The sequence below is a fragment of the Ailuropoda melanoleuca genome, chromosome 13 (genome assembly GCF_002007445.2).
Source record: "Ailuropoda melanoleuca isolate Jingjing chromosome 13, ASM200744v2, whole genome shotgun sequence".
Taxonomy (NCBI): Eukaryota; Metazoa; Chordata; class Mammalia; order Carnivora; family Ursidae; genus Ailuropoda; species Ailuropoda melanoleuca.
In genome coordinates, this window is record NC_048230.1 from 29,660,786 (window position 1) to 29,681,124 (window position 20,339).

General features: G+C 36.3%; 1 protein-coding gene across 1 annotated transcript in view; it reads left to right on the plus strand.

Annotated features, from left to right (window-relative positions):
* Positions 1-20,339, plus strand: part of EFCAB3 (EF-hand calcium binding domain 3) — a 337,832-nt gene that overhangs the window by 202,073 nt on the left and 115,420 nt on the right. Inside the window, exons 89-103 of the mRNA XM_034640938.1 lie at positions 547-651; positions 1,262-1,315; positions 1,691-1,795; positions 1,895-1,948; positions 2,644-2,748; positions 4,367-4,420; positions 6,213-6,317; positions 7,128-7,181; positions 8,405-8,509; positions 9,431-9,484; positions 10,039-10,143; positions 15,765-15,818; positions 16,477-16,581; positions 17,272-17,325; positions 17,911-18,015. Coding sequence (XP_034496829.1) covers positions 547-651; positions 1,262-1,315; positions 1,691-1,795; positions 1,895-1,948; positions 2,644-2,748; positions 4,367-4,420; positions 6,213-6,317; positions 7,128-7,181; positions 8,405-8,509; positions 9,431-9,484; positions 10,039-10,143; positions 15,765-15,818; positions 16,477-16,581; positions 17,272-17,325; positions 17,911-18,015 — 1,218 coding nt within the window. The remainder of the gene's footprint in view (positions 1-546; positions 652-1,261; positions 1,316-1,690; positions 1,796-1,894; positions 1,949-2,643; positions 2,749-4,366; positions 4,421-6,212; positions 6,318-7,127; positions 7,182-8,404; positions 8,510-9,430; positions 9,485-10,038; positions 10,144-15,764; positions 15,819-16,476; positions 16,582-17,271; positions 17,326-17,910; positions 18,016-20,339) is intronic.

A 20,339-nucleotide genomic window follows, 5' to 3' on the forward strand; every position in this document is an offset into this window, starting at 1 on the left:
AAAAAAAAATAAATAAACCAAAACAATTAAACCAAAATTGTTTTTCCTTTCTAAAGTTACAAAGTATAAAACTATTTACAATAATCAAAAGATTATTTACCATAAAAATAGTACAAAACAAAAATTATTGGAAGTCCGAGGCCCTGTTTTTGAAATATACTTTCTAACAAGCACTAGCTGTGTGCATTTTTATGTATATTGTATTCATATAAGCATATAATCTATGCACCTTTCTAGATTTATGTACCTAACATTATACTGTTCCTAACATAATTATAATTTCAAACCATCAGGAAAACTACTTACATTTCTATTTTGTGAAGGAAAGACCCAAATTATTATTTGTTTTATTTTTTGTGTGTTTATATAATCAGTCAAGGTGATATCAATTTTTGTTTGTTATAGAATATGTGATTTTTAACTACTCATGAAATTATCTTAATGGCACATGAGTAAAAATATTGCTAGTTAACAGCATTTGATTGTAATAACTCCCTAATTTTGTGTTCTTCCCAAATTCTTTGTCGCCATTTCTGTCCTTTCTAGGAGAGCAGGTAGATGTCAGTGATGTATATGATGCTCTGAAAGACATGAAACTTGAGGTCACAGACAAGGAGTACTTTCATTTAGTAAAAACTCTGCCACTTGATGGTAAGGATTTAAAATACATATGTATACTTCAAGGAGCTTTAGAGTGCTTGACTGTAGGATTTTCTTCTAAAATGATACCAGATTGTTACCAGGTTGCTTTGTTTTGTTTAATCATTTTTGAAAACTTTATTTTAGAATGCAATTTTCTTTTTAATTATTTGATTTTTGCCAAAGAAAATTTGGATCATTTAGTTTTTATTGTGGTAGTCAGTGGCTATTTCACTTAATCCTGACAATAACATATGTGTATTGTTGTCCTTGGTTCCATTAATATTCCTGAGAGTAAGTGGACAGATGTAAAAATGGCAAAATAAAGAGTGTAAGGAAATAAATCAGAGATAAAGTAAATCGAATGAGATATATGTTTTATAAGTTTTAAGCCATAATCCTTGCCTTTCATGGAAGTGTAAATAAATTTGCCTCATTAAAATCTTTCTCCAAACAAGCTTAGTTATTATTTGAGAACAAATTAAGTAAATTTCAGAAAAATCATTAAAAAGTCTATCTTTTTGAAATTATGGAATTAGGGGAAAAATTGTAGAATATTTATTGTTTAAGTGAAGCTCCCTTATTATTTTTCTCTCACCTGAGTTATGCCTTTTTCTTACAGCTGAAGGAAAGGTGTATCAAAAAAGGTTACTGGATGGTGTGAAGACTCTTAAAAGTGAGTGAGAATTATAATGAGAAAGCAGATAAATCTGAGACATTCTCTTATTTTTCAAATACACTGGTTTATTTTCATTACATTAAAAATTTCATATATGTATTTTCCAATATTTATGGATATGTTATATATGCCATAAATCCCTGGAAAATTACCTAGCCCTTTTAGAACTTGAACTATGTTGATATGAACAAAAGATACAGTCAAACGATGGGACTCTACGTCTAGTTTTAATGTTGATCCTCCTTGTACGCTTGGTTAGGTCTTACTGGACCTTAATGTCTTCATGAGTAAAGTGAGAACCATAATATACATGAGTTAATAAGGAATTTTTCCACATCTTGGTTGTTTTTATGATACTTTGTCTCTCCCAAGGAGGAAAGGTTGATATGAATAACCTGGACACATTTCTGGAAAATATGGGGATTAAGCTCTCACATAAAGAACTTGAAGATTTTTCACAAAACCTACCAGTTGATGGTGAGCATTGTACATAAAAATGTATCCCCTTTAGGACAGCTTGGGTTTGAGAGAAGTAAAAGTCTCATTTTTGGTCTGTGACTGCTCTTTGTCTTACAGCTGATGGGAAGGTTGATCTGGAAGATGTGACACTGAAAATGAAAGACTTTACAGGTGAGTTTCTATAACAGTGAAACCCTAATGCTTTATAATAAATTATATTTTAAATGTTATTGCCCCAGTGGTCTATTGTTCATATTAATTTTGCCATCTTACCCAGTTATTGTAAAATATTTCTGCCTGATAAAATCCATTTGATCTTGGATTATCTGTTTTAAAAATAAACTGCAGGACTTGTTTTTGGTAACAAGTCCTATATACTGCAGAGATGTTTTTCTCATATATGTATATATGTCTTTGCCTACATGTAAATAGCTAAATTTTAGGTAAGCGTATGAATAAATAAGGTAAAGTTTGTAAAGCCCAAGATAATATGGATTTTGTGAACAATTGATCACATAAGTCAGTATAAGATCTCCTTCCATAATTATTTCTTTTGGCAATTCATTATCCAATTTGGCAACTAGATTTTATTCTGCACATTATCCCCCAAATTATGAGAGACTTTCTTATATCAGTAATTTAAGAACAAATTTGCTTTGATTCCTAATGAGACACTATTTCTACATCCCATTTTACCTTGGCTCTTTAATCCCAAGTTGGGAATGATGCCGTATAAGCTATTTTAAGTATATTTTAAAATACATATCATATAGGTCAATAACATGTTCTTATGAACCTTTTGAACCTCCATGATATTGAGTTATTAATTTCTAAAATTTTCACCTATAAACACCGTATTTTCAAAGGAGAAAAGATTGATGCCACTGATCTGAAAAACATCCTTAGAGACATGGGGATAGAAGTCAATGATAAGGAATGTCTTGATCTACGAAAATCACTACCAATTGATGGTGAGCTGTAACTGCAACCTCCAGAGAGTTCAGTTTTATGGTCCAGCTTGTGATATTTGTATTTTAAAGTGACACATGTTCAGGGGTTACCTGCACCCATCCTTCAGCTCTGGCTTCCATATGAACAGTCTGTTACTCTGTGCCGGTTCAAGTACAGAACTCAACGGTCAAAAGAATGCTTTTCCACAAAATCAGTGTTGAGGAAGGTGTTACTGATGATTTTGAAAGGGAGAGGAAAGAAGGATTTACATCTTGTCTCTCTCAGTAACATTGCAGAAGTCCTCATATATTCCTGTTCTTTCCCAGTCACTTTTCCTTACATTGCCCCTGGAGTGTCCCTTTTCCTAATCCTTATCCCTCCCAGAGCCAAACCCTGAAAACTCCTCCCTCTGTTAAGCTCAATTTCCTTTTTTTTTTAAACTAAGTTTTTATTTTAATTCCAGTGTAGCTAACATACAGTGTTATATTAGTTTCAGGTGTACAATATATTCAACAATCCATAATCACCCAGTGTACTTTTTTTTTAAAAAAAGATTGTATTTATTTATTTGAGAGAGAGAGAGCATAAGCAGGGAGAGGAGCAGAGGGAAAAGGACAAACAGACTCCCTGCTGAGTAGGGAGCCCAACACAGGGCTCAATCCCAGGACTCCAAGATCATGACCTGAGCCGAAGTCAGATGCTTAACTGACTGAGCCACCCAGGCAACCACAAGTGCACTTCTTAAACCCCATCACCTATTTCTCCCGTCACCCCACCTACAGCAGTTTGTTCTCTATAGTTAAGAGTCCGTTTCTTGGTTTCTTTCTATCTCTCTCTCTTTTTTTTTCCTTTGCTTGTTTGTTTTGATTCTTAAATTCCACGTATGAATGAGATCATATGGTGTTTGTCCTTCTCTGACTTATTTCACTTAGTATAATACCCTCTAGCTCCACCCATGTCATTGCAAATGGCAACATTTCATTCTTTTTTTGTGGCTGAATAATATTCCATTATATATATAAAACATTACATATATATATCTAAAATATGGTGTCTTTATTTATAATACAGTATACATATATACCACATCTTCTTTATCCATTTATCTATCGGTACATACTTGGGGTGCTCCCACAATTTGGCTATTATAAATAATGCTGCTATAAACATAAGGGTGCATGTATCCCTTTGAATTTGTGTTTTTGTATTTGGGGCGGGGGGGGGTGGGTAGATACCCAGTGGCATGATTAATGGATCGATTACTCAATCTAGTGAAAATAACAGCTAACATTTGTTGAGCCCTAATGATGTGCCAAGTTTTGTCCTCACCCCACACAATGATGACACCTTATGCCCATTTTACAGTGGAGGAAACTGTGGCACAGAAAGGCCACAGTTTGTTGCTTAAGGCAACAAAGCTAGGCAGCAGCAGAACAAGAATTTGAACCTAGGCTCTTTACTCCTATACCATACATCACTCTATACCATAGTGAGAACTTTTTCATTGCTTGATTGCTTTCATCATGATTTGAAGGTGAAAGTGGATAGATTTCTACAGTTAGTTGCAGAAAGGAAACTCTGACCCTTGTATTCTATTTGTGACTCATTCTCTGTCCCGAACTGTGCTTTTTCTTACAGATGATAAGAAAGTTTTTCAGAATAGATTGCTATCAGCTTTGAAGTCTTTCAAAGGTGGGTAAGAAATATAATAAGAAAGTATATAAAATTGAGATTTTTAATCTCTGTATTTGTATTTTTTTCCTAGTTATCAGATCATGATTCCTCTACCATTCCTTCTATATATTAATCTTAATTTTTTTTTTTTGGTGCTGTATAGGCTTGATCCCAGGTTCAGACTCAAATGAATTAGTCCTAAGGATCTCCACAATTGTCTTTCTGTGCACTTTTGGATAGATCTAATTAGACTATTAGCCTTCACAGTACTTAAAATAAGCATCATAATGCTCAGCTATGAATTGTTAGTTTTTTTCTATTTGTCTTTTTTGTTTGTTTGTTTGTTTGTTTGTTTTTTAGAGATAGCAAGCAAGGGGAAGAAGCAGAAGGAGAGGGAGAGAGAGAATCTTAAGCAGGCTCCATCCCCAGCGTGGAGCCCAGTGCGGGGCTCAATCTCATCACCCTGAGATCATGACCTGAGCCGAAATCAAGAGTTGGATGCTTAACTCACTGAGCCATCCAGGCGCTCCTGTTCTATTTTTTCAATATAAAAGGTGTCATATGGGATGTCTGGGTGGCTCAGTCGTTAAGCGTCTGCCTTCGGCTCAGGTCATGATCCCAGGGTCCTGGGATTGAGCCCCGCATCGGGCTCCCTGCTCTGCTGGGAGCCTGCTTCTTCCTCTCCCACTCCCCCTGTTTGTGTTCCCTCTCTCGCTGGCTGTCTCTCTCTGTCAAATAAAATAAATAAAATCTTAAAAAAAAAAGGTGTCATATGCCCACTAAATATAAATTAAAGAAAAAATAATCATTCATAATCCTACCATAGTTAAACTAGGAGTAATCTCATTGAGTCAAAAGTGCTCTGAAATTCCATTGGAAGGCTCTATAAAAAACACCAACATACTTGTCATGATAAGTTAAACATAGTCACTTTTTCTTGCAATGTTGGAATACATTGTTATCCCTATAGATAAGCAATTAGATAAAGTAGCTGGCTTACCTAAGAGCCATAATATTAAAACTGCATCCAATACTAGAATCACATTGACTTAAGATAGTTACAATAGGGTAGGTTTAGGGGAAATGAATCCATGTGATAAAATAATAAATTGATGTTGTCCATCTGAGATTCACTCTGTTTATGTGCTTGCTGACTGCAGAATGTCAGAGAGAATCACAAACATTATTTACATTGTTCATTTGATGTATATTTTTACTGGGCATATGATTTTAATTCATATATGTTAAATGACTGCATGATACAACTTCACCCTATAAAATAACATTTTTTTCCTGTGGCAATCACCTTTTGGAACAGCTATGACTCTGTAGTTTTCCATGGAATGAAAATATAATGGTTTACTTACCAATACCCTGTCATTAGAAATTTAAATTGTAGGTTCGTTCATTCGTTCTTTCTCCCTCCTTCCTTCCTCCCTCCCTCCCTCCTTCCTCCTTCCTTCCCTCCCTCCTTCCTCCCTCCCTCCTTTCCTTCCTTCCTTCCTTCCTTCCTTCCTTCCTTCCTTCCTTCCTTCCTTATTACAAGTAAGATTATAATGAACATTTCCCTCTCCCCTAAGGTATTGCTTTTTCTGCATTCCCAAAAGTGGAATTAGTGGGCTAAGAGTTATGAACATTTTAAAGAATCATGATAGTTACTGGCCAAACCACTTTCCAATAAGATAATTCCAGTTAACACCCTAACCAGCAGCCAGGCCTATTGAGAGTTGAATTAACTCATTAGCACAAGTAATTTTCATATTGTGTCTTTATTGGTTTTTTTTTTCTTACATCTCTGTCCCTTTCTAAGGAGGAAAGATTGGTGTCAATAACCTGAACACAGTTCTGGGGAACATGGGGATCAAGCTCAAACATAAGGAGCTTAGAAGTGTAGTACAAAATCAACCTGTGCGTGGTGAGCATTGTAAACAATTATTTGGTCTTTTAGGGGAGAGCTTAGAATTTTGGGATCATATATAAGAATTTCTAAAACTAGATTGATTTGAGGAGTTTAAGATATTTTTAAGAATCACGGAGAAGAACTTGGTCTTAAAGTAAAAAGAAATCCTGTCTTTTTTCACCTGTATTCATCTGAAACTATCACTGTACTCAACAATGATTACTGCTGAGAGGATATTCACAGCTGATATCCTGCTAGAGAATGGTAGAGAGAAACATACATGGGAGCAGTGGGGGAATGAATGAATGTGTAACCAAAAGAGCCTGAAATAATGGAGAAAAAAAATATCCATAATAGGAACTAATAGAACATCATTAATATTTCCTCAAATATCCAATAAGCCTTTGTCACCACCATTTTGAGACAGATACAGGAGTTGAAACGCTTGAGAAAAGCTTGTTGTGAATAGGTGGAAGATGTGAAGCCCCTTGCTTAGTATTTGTGCTAGACGTAAGGTTCACCAAAAACAAACAAAACAAAACTAATTGACCTTTATGGATGATATTTTTTGCCATGCTTATAAGAAAGTATCTGAAGACCTAAGAACTGGAGATACTACATTTGTCATAGTCAGACCCTGTGTTTAAGGGATATGGGCCAAATGCCATTGCCCTTCTTACTAATAAGGAATCAAGCACTCAAACCAGGAAATATAAATTTAAGGTGAACACAAATTATTTAATAGAGTATACGGACTTCCATTTGGCCCTACGTCACTTTCCTGTCTTGTGTCATTGTCTGATTTTTTTATGTTATGTATTACAGCTGATGGAAATGTTTCTCTGAAAAAAGTGATGAGTGATGTGACAGCAGTTACAGGCAAGTTAAAAGTTATCATTAAGATTAAATTCTAATTCTTTAATGACATTTTCCCATCTTGTCTTTTCATTGAGCACATACCCTATGCCCTAGACCCTTCCCACTTTGAGATAACACTCTCCTGAATTTTATATTGCCTATTCTTCTTTTAAAATATCATAATTTTATTAGCTATATAACAGCATAGTCCTTCATTTTGCTTCATTTGCCTCTATAAAAATGCTTTCATAAATGACGTGCAGTGTTCCCTAACCCTAATAATGGGAAAAATATATAAATAAAAGCAAGAAATCATTGTCCAGAAAGTCAGGATAGTGATAACCTCTAGAGACAGATTGTGGATAGGGATTGGAAAAGACTATGAGAGACCCCCAGAGTGTTATCAGTGTTCTGTTTCTCACCTAGATGATGGTTACAAGGGTGTTGTTACAAGTGCTTGTGTCTCATTGTCCAGAGTCAGACTTAGGGTTATCTGGATTAAAATCTTTTTCTCATTTCTCTGTAGCAAGTCCTATGTCCTCTAAAATACTCCAATAATAATGTTTCTGATCTTCACCACTGAAAAAACTGAAAATCTATATCAAGGATAAACTACAAGCCATATACCAAATCTAGTCCTCTGGGTCTTTTTATAAATAAAGTTTTATTGGAACACAGTCATATTCTTCATTTATGTATTATTAATGGCTGTTTTTTTTGCTACAATAGCAGAGTTAAGTAGCTGCAGCAGAGGATCTATTTCCTGCAAATGCCAAAATATTTACTATCTGACTCGTTACAGAAAAAGTTTGCCAATCTTTGATCTAGATTACCACAATAATAGTTGAAGTAAAAATTAGAATATTGGCCAAATAATCTAATAATTTTAGGAAAAGCAGAAAGCAATATTAGGTTAACCTTTACATCCTAATTTATGAGACAATAACCTAAATCCACAGTTTACTGGGAACTATGCTTTCTTAACCCCAGTGTTATAAAAGTGCTTCTTTCCCTAGGGTCAAGGGAATAAGTTCTAATTCTCTCCCTGCCCTTTACTCCACTGAGCAGGTCTTACTGTACCTTTGTCTTTTAGCTAGCAGCTGGGGATGGTGATGTATAAACATGGGCAATTTTATTTCATTTTTTGAATACTTAGATAATTAGGATACTTGAATACTTAGATAATAATACTTAGATACTTAAATAATAGTGTCAACTATACTTGCCATTTCTCTTTTTTAAAGGAGAAAAAGTTAATGTCAAAGATCTGAAGAATATTTTGGAAGACATTGGGATAGAATTCACACCTAAAGAATACCTGGAACTGGTAAAACATCTTCAAGTTGATGGTAAGCATTTCAAGTACTATTAGAGCTTTCAAGAGAGGTTGGTCCTGTGTGTTTAAGACAACTTTAACAAAAAACTGTATTTATTACGTATCCTAATTTTAAAACAACAACAAAAAGAATGTCTAAGAAATTTTAGCATGGCCTTCTTCTTCCTTTGGAAAGTGTAATTTTAGTTCTTTCTTTGGGAATCAGCAGCTCTATTTTCTTGAATCCTGCCTTTGGATATAAAATTTTCAGCTATATTGTTGTCACCTTCAAAATTAAAAGTTAAGCGGAGAGATGTAAGAAAAAAGTAAGGGTGGGAGGAATAGAAAGGAGCATGAGAAAGAAGGAAAAGTCCAAAGATGTGTTCATATACCATTATGGCATTTGCCACCAATTACTGGCTTTGCACTTGGTCAGACACAGCACTCTGAGAGTTTTCTCCATTCTATGGTTTCAGATTTACTGGAGGGTAAAAATCAAAGTTATCTCTAAGGCAGATCATTTATTTTTTTTTAATTTTTTTATTATATTATGTTAGTCACCGTACAGTACATCCCTGGTTTCTGATTTAAGTTCGATGATTCATTAGTTGCGTATAACACCCAGTGCACCATGCAATACGTGCCCTCCTTACTACCCATCACGTCTATCCCATTCCCCCACCCCCCTCCCCTCTGAAGCCCTCAGTTTATTTCTCAGAGTCCATAGTCTCTCATGCTTCATTCCCCCTTCTGATTACCCCCCCTTTCTTTATCCCTTTCTTCCCCTACTGATCTTCCTAGTTCTTATGTTCCATAGATGAGAGAAATCATATAATAATTGTCTTTCTCTAAGGCAGATCATTTAAAAGTATCTTTGTGAAATGATACATTTGTTCTGTCTCTTTAAATATTGATATCACTTTATCTGTGATGTCCATTGTGCCTTTTCTTACAGATTATGGAAATGTATATAAAAATACATCACTAGATGCTGTGAAATCTTTCAATCGTAAGTAACGTGATGACAAGAAAGATAAATAAGATTCTCCTGCCTCAAATTTGCATTGTCATTTAGCTGTTCTCTTGTGGATCTTACCACCTCTCATCTGAACTGATTTTGCTATTTTGAATATAGCTGCCTTGTTCAAAACCTTTCATTTTGCTGCTTAGTAAGTTTGGTTTTTGTCAAATTTAGTTTAAGAGTAGATTTCAATCTGGGTCTACATAGAAAATCTGAGGTAAAGAATGGGCAGTTATTCAGGGTATTTCAGTGACTGGGAGAACTAAACTGAGCATTTATGCCCCACCTATCAGAAGGAAGTTTTCAGTTTGTTGTCTCTGCCATTATAATTCATTGGAGAATGAATTTGTACTTTGTAGGATTGTCCTCAAGACCAAGGAAGAGTTACGATTCTAATTTCATTTTGTCCGCCTTTGTGGACACTTCAATGTGTTGAGTCATTGATATTTTTGCTGCTACCCATGGTGTATGGGGATTCATTGAAATTTTCTCCTTCAGGGAAAGTCATTAAATTTCTCTTGTGTTTCTTATTCTTTCTTTAGGTGGGAAAGTTGATGTCAGTAAGCTAGAAGACATTTTAGAAAACATGAAAATCAAGCTCCCAGATGAGAAACTTAAAGATTTGTTACAAAACCTGCCAACTGATGGTGAGCATCATAGATATTAGAGATCTTCTACGGGAAATTTAGATTTATAATCTTATGTTTGAGAATTCCTGGAACTAGATCTGTTTGGGCGTTAATATGACTTTTTAACTCTTTAATCTCAGGGTACATGGTACATGTGTTAGAGTGAGTTATAGGTGGTAAGTATTTACTTGGAAGAGGCTAAAAGAGGGCTTATTACTCACAGAGAAGAGGTTTCTAATTTCAGATTAACTACATGATTTAAATATCTTTTAAAAGTCTTGTCACCCAAATACCATATGATTTTACTCATATGTGGAATTTAAGGAACAAAACAGATGAACATGGGGGGAAAAGAGAGAGAGGCAAACTGTAAAATAGACTCTTAACTGTAGAAAACAAAGTGAGGGTTGCTGGAGGGGAGGTGAACGGGGATGGGTTAAATGGGTGATGGGTATTAAGGAGGGCACTTGTGATGAGCGCTGGGTGTTGTATGTAAGTGATGAATTACTAAATTCTGTATCTGAAACTAGTATTACACCGTATGTTAACTAACTGGAATTTAAATAAAAACTTGAAAAAGAAAAAAATTCTTGTCACCCAGCTATACATTCCTGTTGGAGGAAATAATCAAAAGGGTGTGGCTACTGGTTGACCCTCGAGCCAGACCCGAGCAACCAGAGCCTCCTCACTTCCTCCCCTGTCCCTGGAATATATGCTCTGCGCACCATTCTTAGAGTGGGATGCAGTCTTGAGGGAGTAACATGTTTTGAAGTCATCTGGACGGTATACATGACTGAACCCAGTTAAGGCCTCTATATGAACTTTTAAGATTCGGGAGGGTAGATGCAGAGATCTACTCATCTTCCAGCCACCCAGGAGAAGCTTTGTATGTAAGTTCCCTTGCTTATTAAATCTGCCACCTACCAGTCTGGAGTTGTCTGCCTCATTCTCTGGTCTCTCTTTGCCCTCTGTTTATGGGGGCCAGTTTTAGATTTCATCCAGGAAGCTTTCAAGGTTGTGAACCAACAGTTCCTCTATACCTTTGTGATATACCAACTTCCTGATCCCTTCTCCTCGTGTTTTGGCACTGGCTTATGTTATTCCTTCCTGGTCTACCTTTAGAACTTTTAAACAGCAATGTTTTACCTTCTCTTTAAAATAGCCTTCTAGGAGTACCTGGCTGACTCAGTCAGAAGAGCATGCAACTCTTGATATCAGGGTTGTGAGTTTGCCACGCTGGGTGTAGAGATTACATAACATACATACATTGAAAAACAGCCTTCTAGGAACACCTGGGTGGCTCAGCTCGCTAAGCATCTGACTCTTGATTTTGGCTCAAGTCATGATCTCAGGGTCCTGGGATGGAGCCCCACATTTTCTTTCCATACATAACTGTCTTTTCACTTTACTTCTTTCACTGTCCAACTACTCTCTCTGCCATACCTACTCTATAAAACTCCCAACATTTGGTCATCCCGGTCATTCAGATCTTCACTTCTATTGCTGAGCCTTGCTAAAGAAAATCATATAATCTTGCAGATTAGTGCCCCTCCAAATTCATTTCCTGCTGGATAGTACAAGGACCTAAGAATATTTTAACTCCAGGGGTGCCTGAGTGGCTCAGTGGGTTAAGCGTCTGACTTCAGCTCAGGTCATGATCTCAGGGTTCTGGGATCGAGCCCCATGTGGGCTCCCTGCTCAGCAGGAAGTCTGCTTGTCCCTCTCTTTCTGGGCCTCCCCCACTCATGCTCTCTCTCTCTCTCTCAAATAAATAAATGAAATCTTAAAAAAAAAAAAAAAGAACATTTTAACTCCATTTTCCCCCTTCCCTAAGTTAATGTTGTTTCATGTCTTTTAATACTATCTTTTGTATTCTTTTACCTCAGCAAAATATTAGAGCAATGTTTTATAAAGCCAATATTCATTCAGATTTACCCACTTTTGCCTTTTCTTTGCTATTCATTCTTTCTTTTACTTCAGACTTTTCATTTGGGATAACTTCTCTTCTGCTTGAAGTAATTTCCTTCATTTAGGATCTGCTAGTGACATGATTTGGGAGAGGTTTTTGGCATAAAACATCTTTATTTTACCCTTATTTTTTGAAAGATATTTTCTCTGGTTTAAAATTCTAAAAACTCTGGTTGATGGTTATTTTTGTTCAGCTCATTGAAGTTATCATTCCACTATCATCTTCTTTATAATGCTGCTGATGAGAAGTCAGCTGTGAATGTATTGGTTTTTGTAGAAAAATCTTTCTTTTCTTTTAAAACATTTCTCTTTAGTTCTGAAGTTTCACTATAATGTGGAACATAGGAATGGATTTCTTTCCACTTATTCTCCCTGGGATTCTTTAGGACTTCTGAGTCTGAGAATTAGAATCTTTCATCAGATCTGGAAAATTCTCAGCCACTGTCTCTTCAACATAGTCTTTTTTTCCCCCTGGAATGCCAATTAAATGTATATTAAACCTTTTTCCTCCATCCTCCGTGACACTTAACCCCTCTTTAGTATATTCTGTATTTGTCTTCCTGTGGGTCATTCTGGATTTTGCTGACCTGACTTCCAGTACACTCACTCAGCTGTGTCTTGTCTGCTCTTGCATCTAGCTATTTACCTCTTGATTTCATTTCTTGTATTCCTGTTGTTTATATTCTTTTTTGTATTTTGTCATGTATTCTTTTGTTTTGTTTTTTATTCTCGATTTCCAGAAATTGGACTTAGTTCTCTTTCAAATCTGATAGTTCATGTTTTTTTTTTAGTTTTCTGCAGGTATTTTCAAATTTGCATAGTTATCTTTTAATCTTAGTCCCATAATTCCAATTAGTAAATTATTTGTGGGTTTTTCTTTTCTCTCTGTTGTTCCTTCTGATTCTCACTTATGGTGTCCTTATTTCCCTATGTGTTTGGTTATCTACTATATGCTGTTCAATGTTACTGAAAAATTACTGTGAGAATTCTTTGAGACCTAAAATGAAATGCACTCCCCCTGAAAGGATTTGCTTTACTTCCTATTCACTTGAGTTTACGATCTCTCAGAGACATTTCACTTATGACATTTCATTATTAACCCCTCATAAGCTTTCATGTTATAATTTCCTTTCCTCAGCTCTGCTAAATTAGTTATCACTACCTTACTTGCTTTCTAATTTCTAAATATTTGTGAAGTTTCACGTTCACTGGTATCTCCTCTCCTATATTGTTATTTTTTTGGTGAGTGATTACATTTTTATTCCTTTCCTATCATTTTATTGAGGTTTCCAAGAAGAAGAGGAAATAAATACTTGTGGATAGTAAAAAAAAAGAAAAAAGAAAAGGTTTTGAAACATTACCCAAGCTAACAAATTGATCAAACTATTTTTTTCTGAGAAAAGAAATTAAATAACTAAAATCCAGACTGAGATCTCCAATTAATAATTGATAGGTGAGAAGCTATTGGGTTTAATTCCAGGCTAGAGAATATTATGTACATATGGAGCAAAGATAAGCATTTATAAACCCAGATCAAGTAAATAATACTCTGCATCCCTCAATGATTCCCATTATGGTCATATACATGATTAGCTATTATACCTTTGCTGTTGATCCTGTGAAATCAGCACAAATTTTCCTTGCTATCTTAGAATCAAAAATAAAAGAGAGATTTCTGAAAATGTGTCCTGATGGAGAAGCCGAAAGAAAGATCAAAAGTGTCTTCTTCATGAGAGACTATGGACTCTGAGAAACAAACTGAGGGCTTCAGAGGAGAGGGGGGTGGGGGAATGGGATAGGCTGGTGATGGGTGGTAAGGAGGGCACATATTGCATGGTGCACTGGGTGTTGTACGCAGCTAATGAATCATCGAACTTTACATCAGAAACCAGGGATATACTGTATGGTGACTAACATAATATAATAAACATTAAAAAAAAAAGAAATTATCCAACATCAACTAGTAAGCATAAGTCTTTGCCAGAAACTGCTGGATTATTTGATAGTGTCCCTGGAGATTCCTAGAAAATAATACCAAATTGGTCTCAGATGTGTGAGGATAACTACTATTCATATTTTTGTCTACAATCTTCTTCCTTGATATATCCTTCATACTTTGTTGCTACTTTAATGATTTTAGATTTTATGCCATCTATATTTTAATCAGGCTACTAAAAGAACTTCAATCCTATCCATCATTTACTGCTTTTTGGATTGATACTTGGAGGATAGGAATTCTTACAGAAGTTACATATGGCACATGATCCTTACATCACTGTTTTTTTTGTCTCTCAGGCATTCATCTTCAAGTATCTTATAGGCCTGGACTTCCTGTCCTTTTTCTTTCTGCAGCCTATATTCCTGCCTTTACTCACAAACGATATATGTATCCCATCCCTGACTCATATTTTAATCAAAGAATGATTAGTGATTATCAAATATTGTCAACAACAATATAATGTGGTCTATTTGCCCCTTTCAAATGCAAATCTTAATAAATTACAAGAAAAGAACACAAAAATACAACTGTCATAAGTCACAGTGATGTTTCACAAATTAAATGGAAGATGTGTCATCAATAAAATTCATGTTTTTCCATATTAAAAAAAAGTGTCTTCTTACCTAGGCATAGTGAAATAAAGTAATAAATGAAAGCTCTGTGAGGACAGGAGCCATGTCGACGTTGCTCACTGCTGTATCCCCCAGTGCCTAGCACATGTATGCAGATATTTGATACTCTATAAATATTTGTTGAATGAATAGGAAATTGAATTAATTGAGTAATATGTTTATTTAGCCACTATTCAAGGCTTTCAACAAGGACTTTCCAGTTATGGTAATGAGTAGGTGTCAACTGATAGTTCACTGGAAATTTTATGTAAAATGACCTTGTGCTGTCCATGTAGCATGAGCCCCCAAGGGGCAAATCTGTGAACTAAGTGTATAGGGAGGGCATTCTGGAAACTACCCCAAAGGAAGAATGGGATTCCATAGTAATAAATAGCGTATGTTTTGGTAAGGAAATGCTAATAAGATGCATAATTTCTAAGTTGGGGGGGGTTGCCCTAAAATGTACTGCATCTGCAATCCTGGAAAAATATCCTGATGTAAAACCTTAATTCGGTTATTCTAACATGTTCCATTTCACTGTTTAATTTTAAAGTGTTTAATATTACTATGTGCAAAGGATTATGCTGCCTATTGGGCTAGGATGTCTAGGTGGGATACAGAATACACACATTCTTTTCATTTAAAGGCACTCACAATCTTTGAGTATGTAATGAACATATCTACTAGAAAAAAATGCAAAAAACTAAGCTAACTTGGCAGTGTCAGTACTGGAAATGGGGAAGTAGCGAGACTTAAAATTCCAAATGAAGTCTTTGCTCTTGTTCCGGGGATCTGGTATAGTAGGTGGTATCAAGTGAAGAGAACAAGCCTGAGGCAGGAGATGTTTCATGATGTGTAGAGACTGAGATATTAAAAGAAGGCAGAGAACAAATAATGAAATTAATAGTTAACATTTTTAGAGAGTAATTTTCTGTTTCATGCTTATCTGTGTATGTGTCTTCAACAACAAATCATGAAGGAAAAAATTCTTTTGCTCTATTTAACAATCTTTCTTAATCAGTGCACAATTATATCTGTCTGAATTATGGCTTATTTTTTAGCTTCTGGGATGGCTGATCTGCATAAACTGCTAAAAGAAATAAAGAAATTCACAGGTGAGCAAGATGTTTTGTGAAAAGATGTAAAACTAAAATGCAAATATTTCACATTCACATACATACTTAAGGTTTTGTTTTCTCATTCTGGCATTGACCTTTAACTTCTACTTTTTTAGTGATTAAAATTTGATTCTAATAACATGAAGATTACATTGGATTTTTTATGTTTTGGCAAAAATGTTGCGGTGCTCTCTCTCTCTGTAACAAGTTCTATATTCTCTGAAACTTCATTTTTATTTTGTGATTCATTCTAATGGGCAACACATCTGTTCTTTCATTTAAAATATTTAACTAACATTTACTGCAGCCCAGTAAATTTTAAGGTGAAACTTTGACAGGGATACAAGTAATGCAGACAGTGAAGGTAATCTCACAAGGCAGGCAGAGTGAAGAGTAACAGATTTTAGTGATAGTAATACAATTTAGATTAGGTAGCTGCCTATACATAACTTAGATCACTTTGCCTCCTATATATTCCTTTACTATGATCTGGGTTAACTCCTCTGAGGTCATTAAGAACATTAGAAATAAGTATTTTATTTAGAATTCTAGAAATAACTTCTGAAAACTGTAGATAACCCGGTGCAAGCTTAGACACTTCATCATTTGGGTTCAGTAGGTCATTCTCATCTGTTACTATTCCTGTCTTTTGAAGGAGGAAAAGTAGAAGCCAAGGACATACACAAAACACTGGGAAATATGGGGATAGAGCTCACAGATCGAGAGCTCTGGGAGCTGTTGAAACTGTTGCCGGTTACTGGTAGGTAGTTTATATACCACTGTGTATGTATGGAGTATCTCTGTGCTAGTGCAAACTACCATGTGAGAGTGTCTAAAGAATAGACCCATCTTGTCTCCCATAAAAATCTAAAACGCAAAAATATCAACCTTCAGTTGTAAAGAAATTATAACTTTGACATTTAGGTTTATAGTTTTGAGAGGCTAAGATACCTTCAAACCTGGGTTCTGCCATTAGGAGTATCATTACTCTGGGGTGCCTGGCTGGCTCAGTTGGTAGAGCATGTGACTCTTGATCTCAGGGTTGTAATTTTGAGCCGCATGTTCTGTGTAGAGATTACTTAAAGTCTTTTTTTAAAAAAAGAGTATCATCACTCTGAGATTAATGAAGCTTAATCAGGGCAAAGAGAAAAAGAAGGCTAAATTAGCAGGTAGTAGAGGACAGAGAAGGCGAAATCAGAGTGGGGGAAAAGGTATCTCTGTTCCAGTGTAGACGAATGGTCATACTGTCCACGTTAAGAAATTTCCCTTCATCTCTCTCTCTCTCTCTTTTTTTTTTTAACTTATGAAGAGGTATGTGGGCCTGAGAAATATAGGCATAGAACTTAAGAAGATATTTTTAAAGTATGTATCTATGAAATTATGCTTTCTACTCCTTTTTTGACTGTCCATATAACTTTATTTCTTCCTTTAAATGTGTCTTATTTCACAGCTGATGGAAAGGTAGAGAAAAATACATTGCTCGATTATATAAAAGCTTTTCCTGGTAAGTGAGAATCTCAGTAAGAGGGCGAGTAAAACTAAGATCTGCAGACTTTAACTTTTAAAAGGCCTTATCGTTATACAATAATTAGATTATTGATTTATTATCCTATTAGCCTGTAGGTCTACTTCAGGCACACCTACATCAATGTGATAATTGATAGTTTTCTGACACTGAAAAAGTTTCAAAATCTCTTTGTATCCAGACTCTAGTTATTGTCTGACATAATTAATGAGGTTCACCATATATGTATTATATATAGTTTATAATATAAAAAAATAGCACGTGGAATTAATATATAAATACAATTACATATAATTTATACAATATATGATTTTTTTCTAAATACATCTTTCCTGCAAACTTTATTAAGGACCCCTGAGATGAGATTGGCAGAATATATTCTATTCTTGGCTTCCAAATAAATCTCTGTTGTGGAATGTGTTGAACATGTCCCATATGTAGCCCTAAACAGTTTTTTTTTTTTTAATCGTTGTGCTGTGGTTTTGTTACATTGGTGTGTGAATAAAGCCAGTATTTTTCTTGGATATCAGTTCCTATGTTTTAACCCTGTTCCTTCTCCCTGAGGTGGAAGGTGTCAAACCTCTAAAATAGAAAGCGTCCTGGAAAACTTGGGTTATGAGCTGGAGGATGAGGAACTTGAGGACCTGCGGAACCATCTGCCAACTGATGGTGAGCATGTTGTTGTGCCTTTAGGGAGAGTGAGCTCCTCTAATCAAACTTCCAAAGGTATTCATATGGATAAAAGTATTAATTCAGATCATTAGTGTTTAAATCAGAAGCCAGTAATCTGATAAAGCAGTGACTCTCCCCTGCAGGACTAAATTCCTAGATGCCAACTAGAAACTGAGAGACCTAAGAAGCAGGTGGAGAAATGAAACAAAGGAAAGTTAAAGAAGAAATTTTACAGTCGGGGGGGAAAAAAGTAAAAATCCCATAAATCACCATAAATTTTAACTAGACTGAAAGAAGGAACATATAATGGCAGAAAAGACAAGAAATAACTTCCCCAAATCTTTACTTGTCTTGAAGGTTATCTTCAGGTGGGAGATATTTTTCACTGGTCCTGCTTATTTCTGGGACTTTCTCCAACATTGTGTGGATACACCTGCTCTGCTTCTTGCTCCCTCTTGTGGCGGAATTCTTAAGCTTGTATGTCTTTGGTTCTTAGAACGCGTCAGACTGGCTATTAAAAGAAAACCTTTCTTTTGTTTTCCAAAAGATGGAGCTACAGGTCATGTTTGTGGTTTCTCCCATGACCACAGCCCTGGAGTGTTTTCTGAGGGCACTCCCTGTTTACTCTCACCACCACATTCACAAGCATGCACAGGGAGCTTGCTGCAGAATTGCGGAGAGGTGGGAGTTTAGCACTATGGGTGTTGGTGGTGCCCGTAGACCAGGTGTGGGGGGTTCTTCAAGTGAAGTTCTTCCAGCAGTTCATGGACAGGCATCCCTACTGAGTCCTGAAGTCAGCAGAAACCACATTTGTTTAATGCTCTGTAATACTATCTGCCTATTCCTGATCTCGTTCTTTTCCCAAGTCACAGAGGTCCCACCTCAACACTTTGGGGGCTGCAGGAGGAAAACTGGCTTTTCTAGCAGCATTACACACAACTGCAGTAGCTAGGAAATAACTCATAGCTCTCCCTCCCCTGTCTCCCATCCTGGGGAGAGATTGCTACCAGCTAGTGCAGCCTTGCACTGTGTTGCCTTGGGGGTGGGGCAGCACTGGCAGGATTCCTCCTACCCTCTCCAGTGCATCCAAACTCATATTGTTTTGCTCCAGTGTAGTGCTGGAATCTCTCCTCTGGAAAGCTGGACCTCCACAAAGCATTCCCATTGTGGGTGTCTGCCCAAGTCATCACTCTCCTGGATTTCCCAACCACAGCTGAGAGGGGCTGTGGCTGGTGTGCCAGTTCCTGCTGATTCTGCAGCCGGTACTACATTCTGTCTCCTTGTTAGCCAATACCCACATGGGCAAATTCCTACTGGGTTCCTTGGCATATGGTCCTGGATCCCACAATGCCCACAGAGATACTTTTGTTCATGGATGGATGCTGAATTTAGTTGTTAAAAGGGGGGACAAAAAGGAGGAATGTCTTATGCTGCCATGATGCTGACATCATTCCTCAATAATTATAAAGTATTAAGTGCCTGCTGTATACCACAAACAATATTTGGCACTTGAAATATGTTATCAGTAGTCCTCAAAACAACTCTGAAAAGTAGATTGTTATCTTAGCTTCCCTGATGTGGAAATTGAGGGTCAGTCACAGAAGTTAACTGACTTGGTCAAAGCCACATGGCTGCTAAGTGGCAAAGTGAAGATGTCGGGGAGCCTGGGTGGCTCAGTCGTTAAGCATCTGCCTTCGGCTCCGGTCATGATCCCAGGGTCCTTGGATCGAGCCCTGCGTTGGGCTCCCTGCTTGGTGGGAAGCCTGTTTCTCCCTCTCCCACTCCCCTTGCTTGTGTTCCCTCTCTCGCTGTCTCTGTCAACTAAATAAAATCTTAAAAAAAAAAAAAAACAGAAAACGAAGTGAAAATGTCGGCCCTAAAGAGGCCCATATAGATTTATATAACTTCAAAGGTTTGCCCTTTCTACTAAATAATACTGCCTTGTGTAAAAGTGGTAAGCCGGGCTTCAAAGACTATGATATGAATGATACCCTTAGAGGGCTGTGTGATGTGGCCCTAGAAATGAGGATTTTCAACCAGTAATTACACAAATTAAATGAGGGATTCAGGAAAGATCGGAAATCTTGATGGCTGTGGAATTGGAAGCATCAAGAATGTGCTGAGTAAAGGCTGCACATGGAAGTAGCCACATACAATATTTTAGGTAGGTGAACACATTGCTATTACAGTATGCATTGCTTTTAAATCCTGTGACAGTACGGTGGCCAAACATCGTAGTACTCCTGGATTCTAAAGTGGAACAAGCCACATGGAAAGCAGGTCCAGCAGTGTTTTTATTTTTTTCTTTTTTTTTTTTTTTT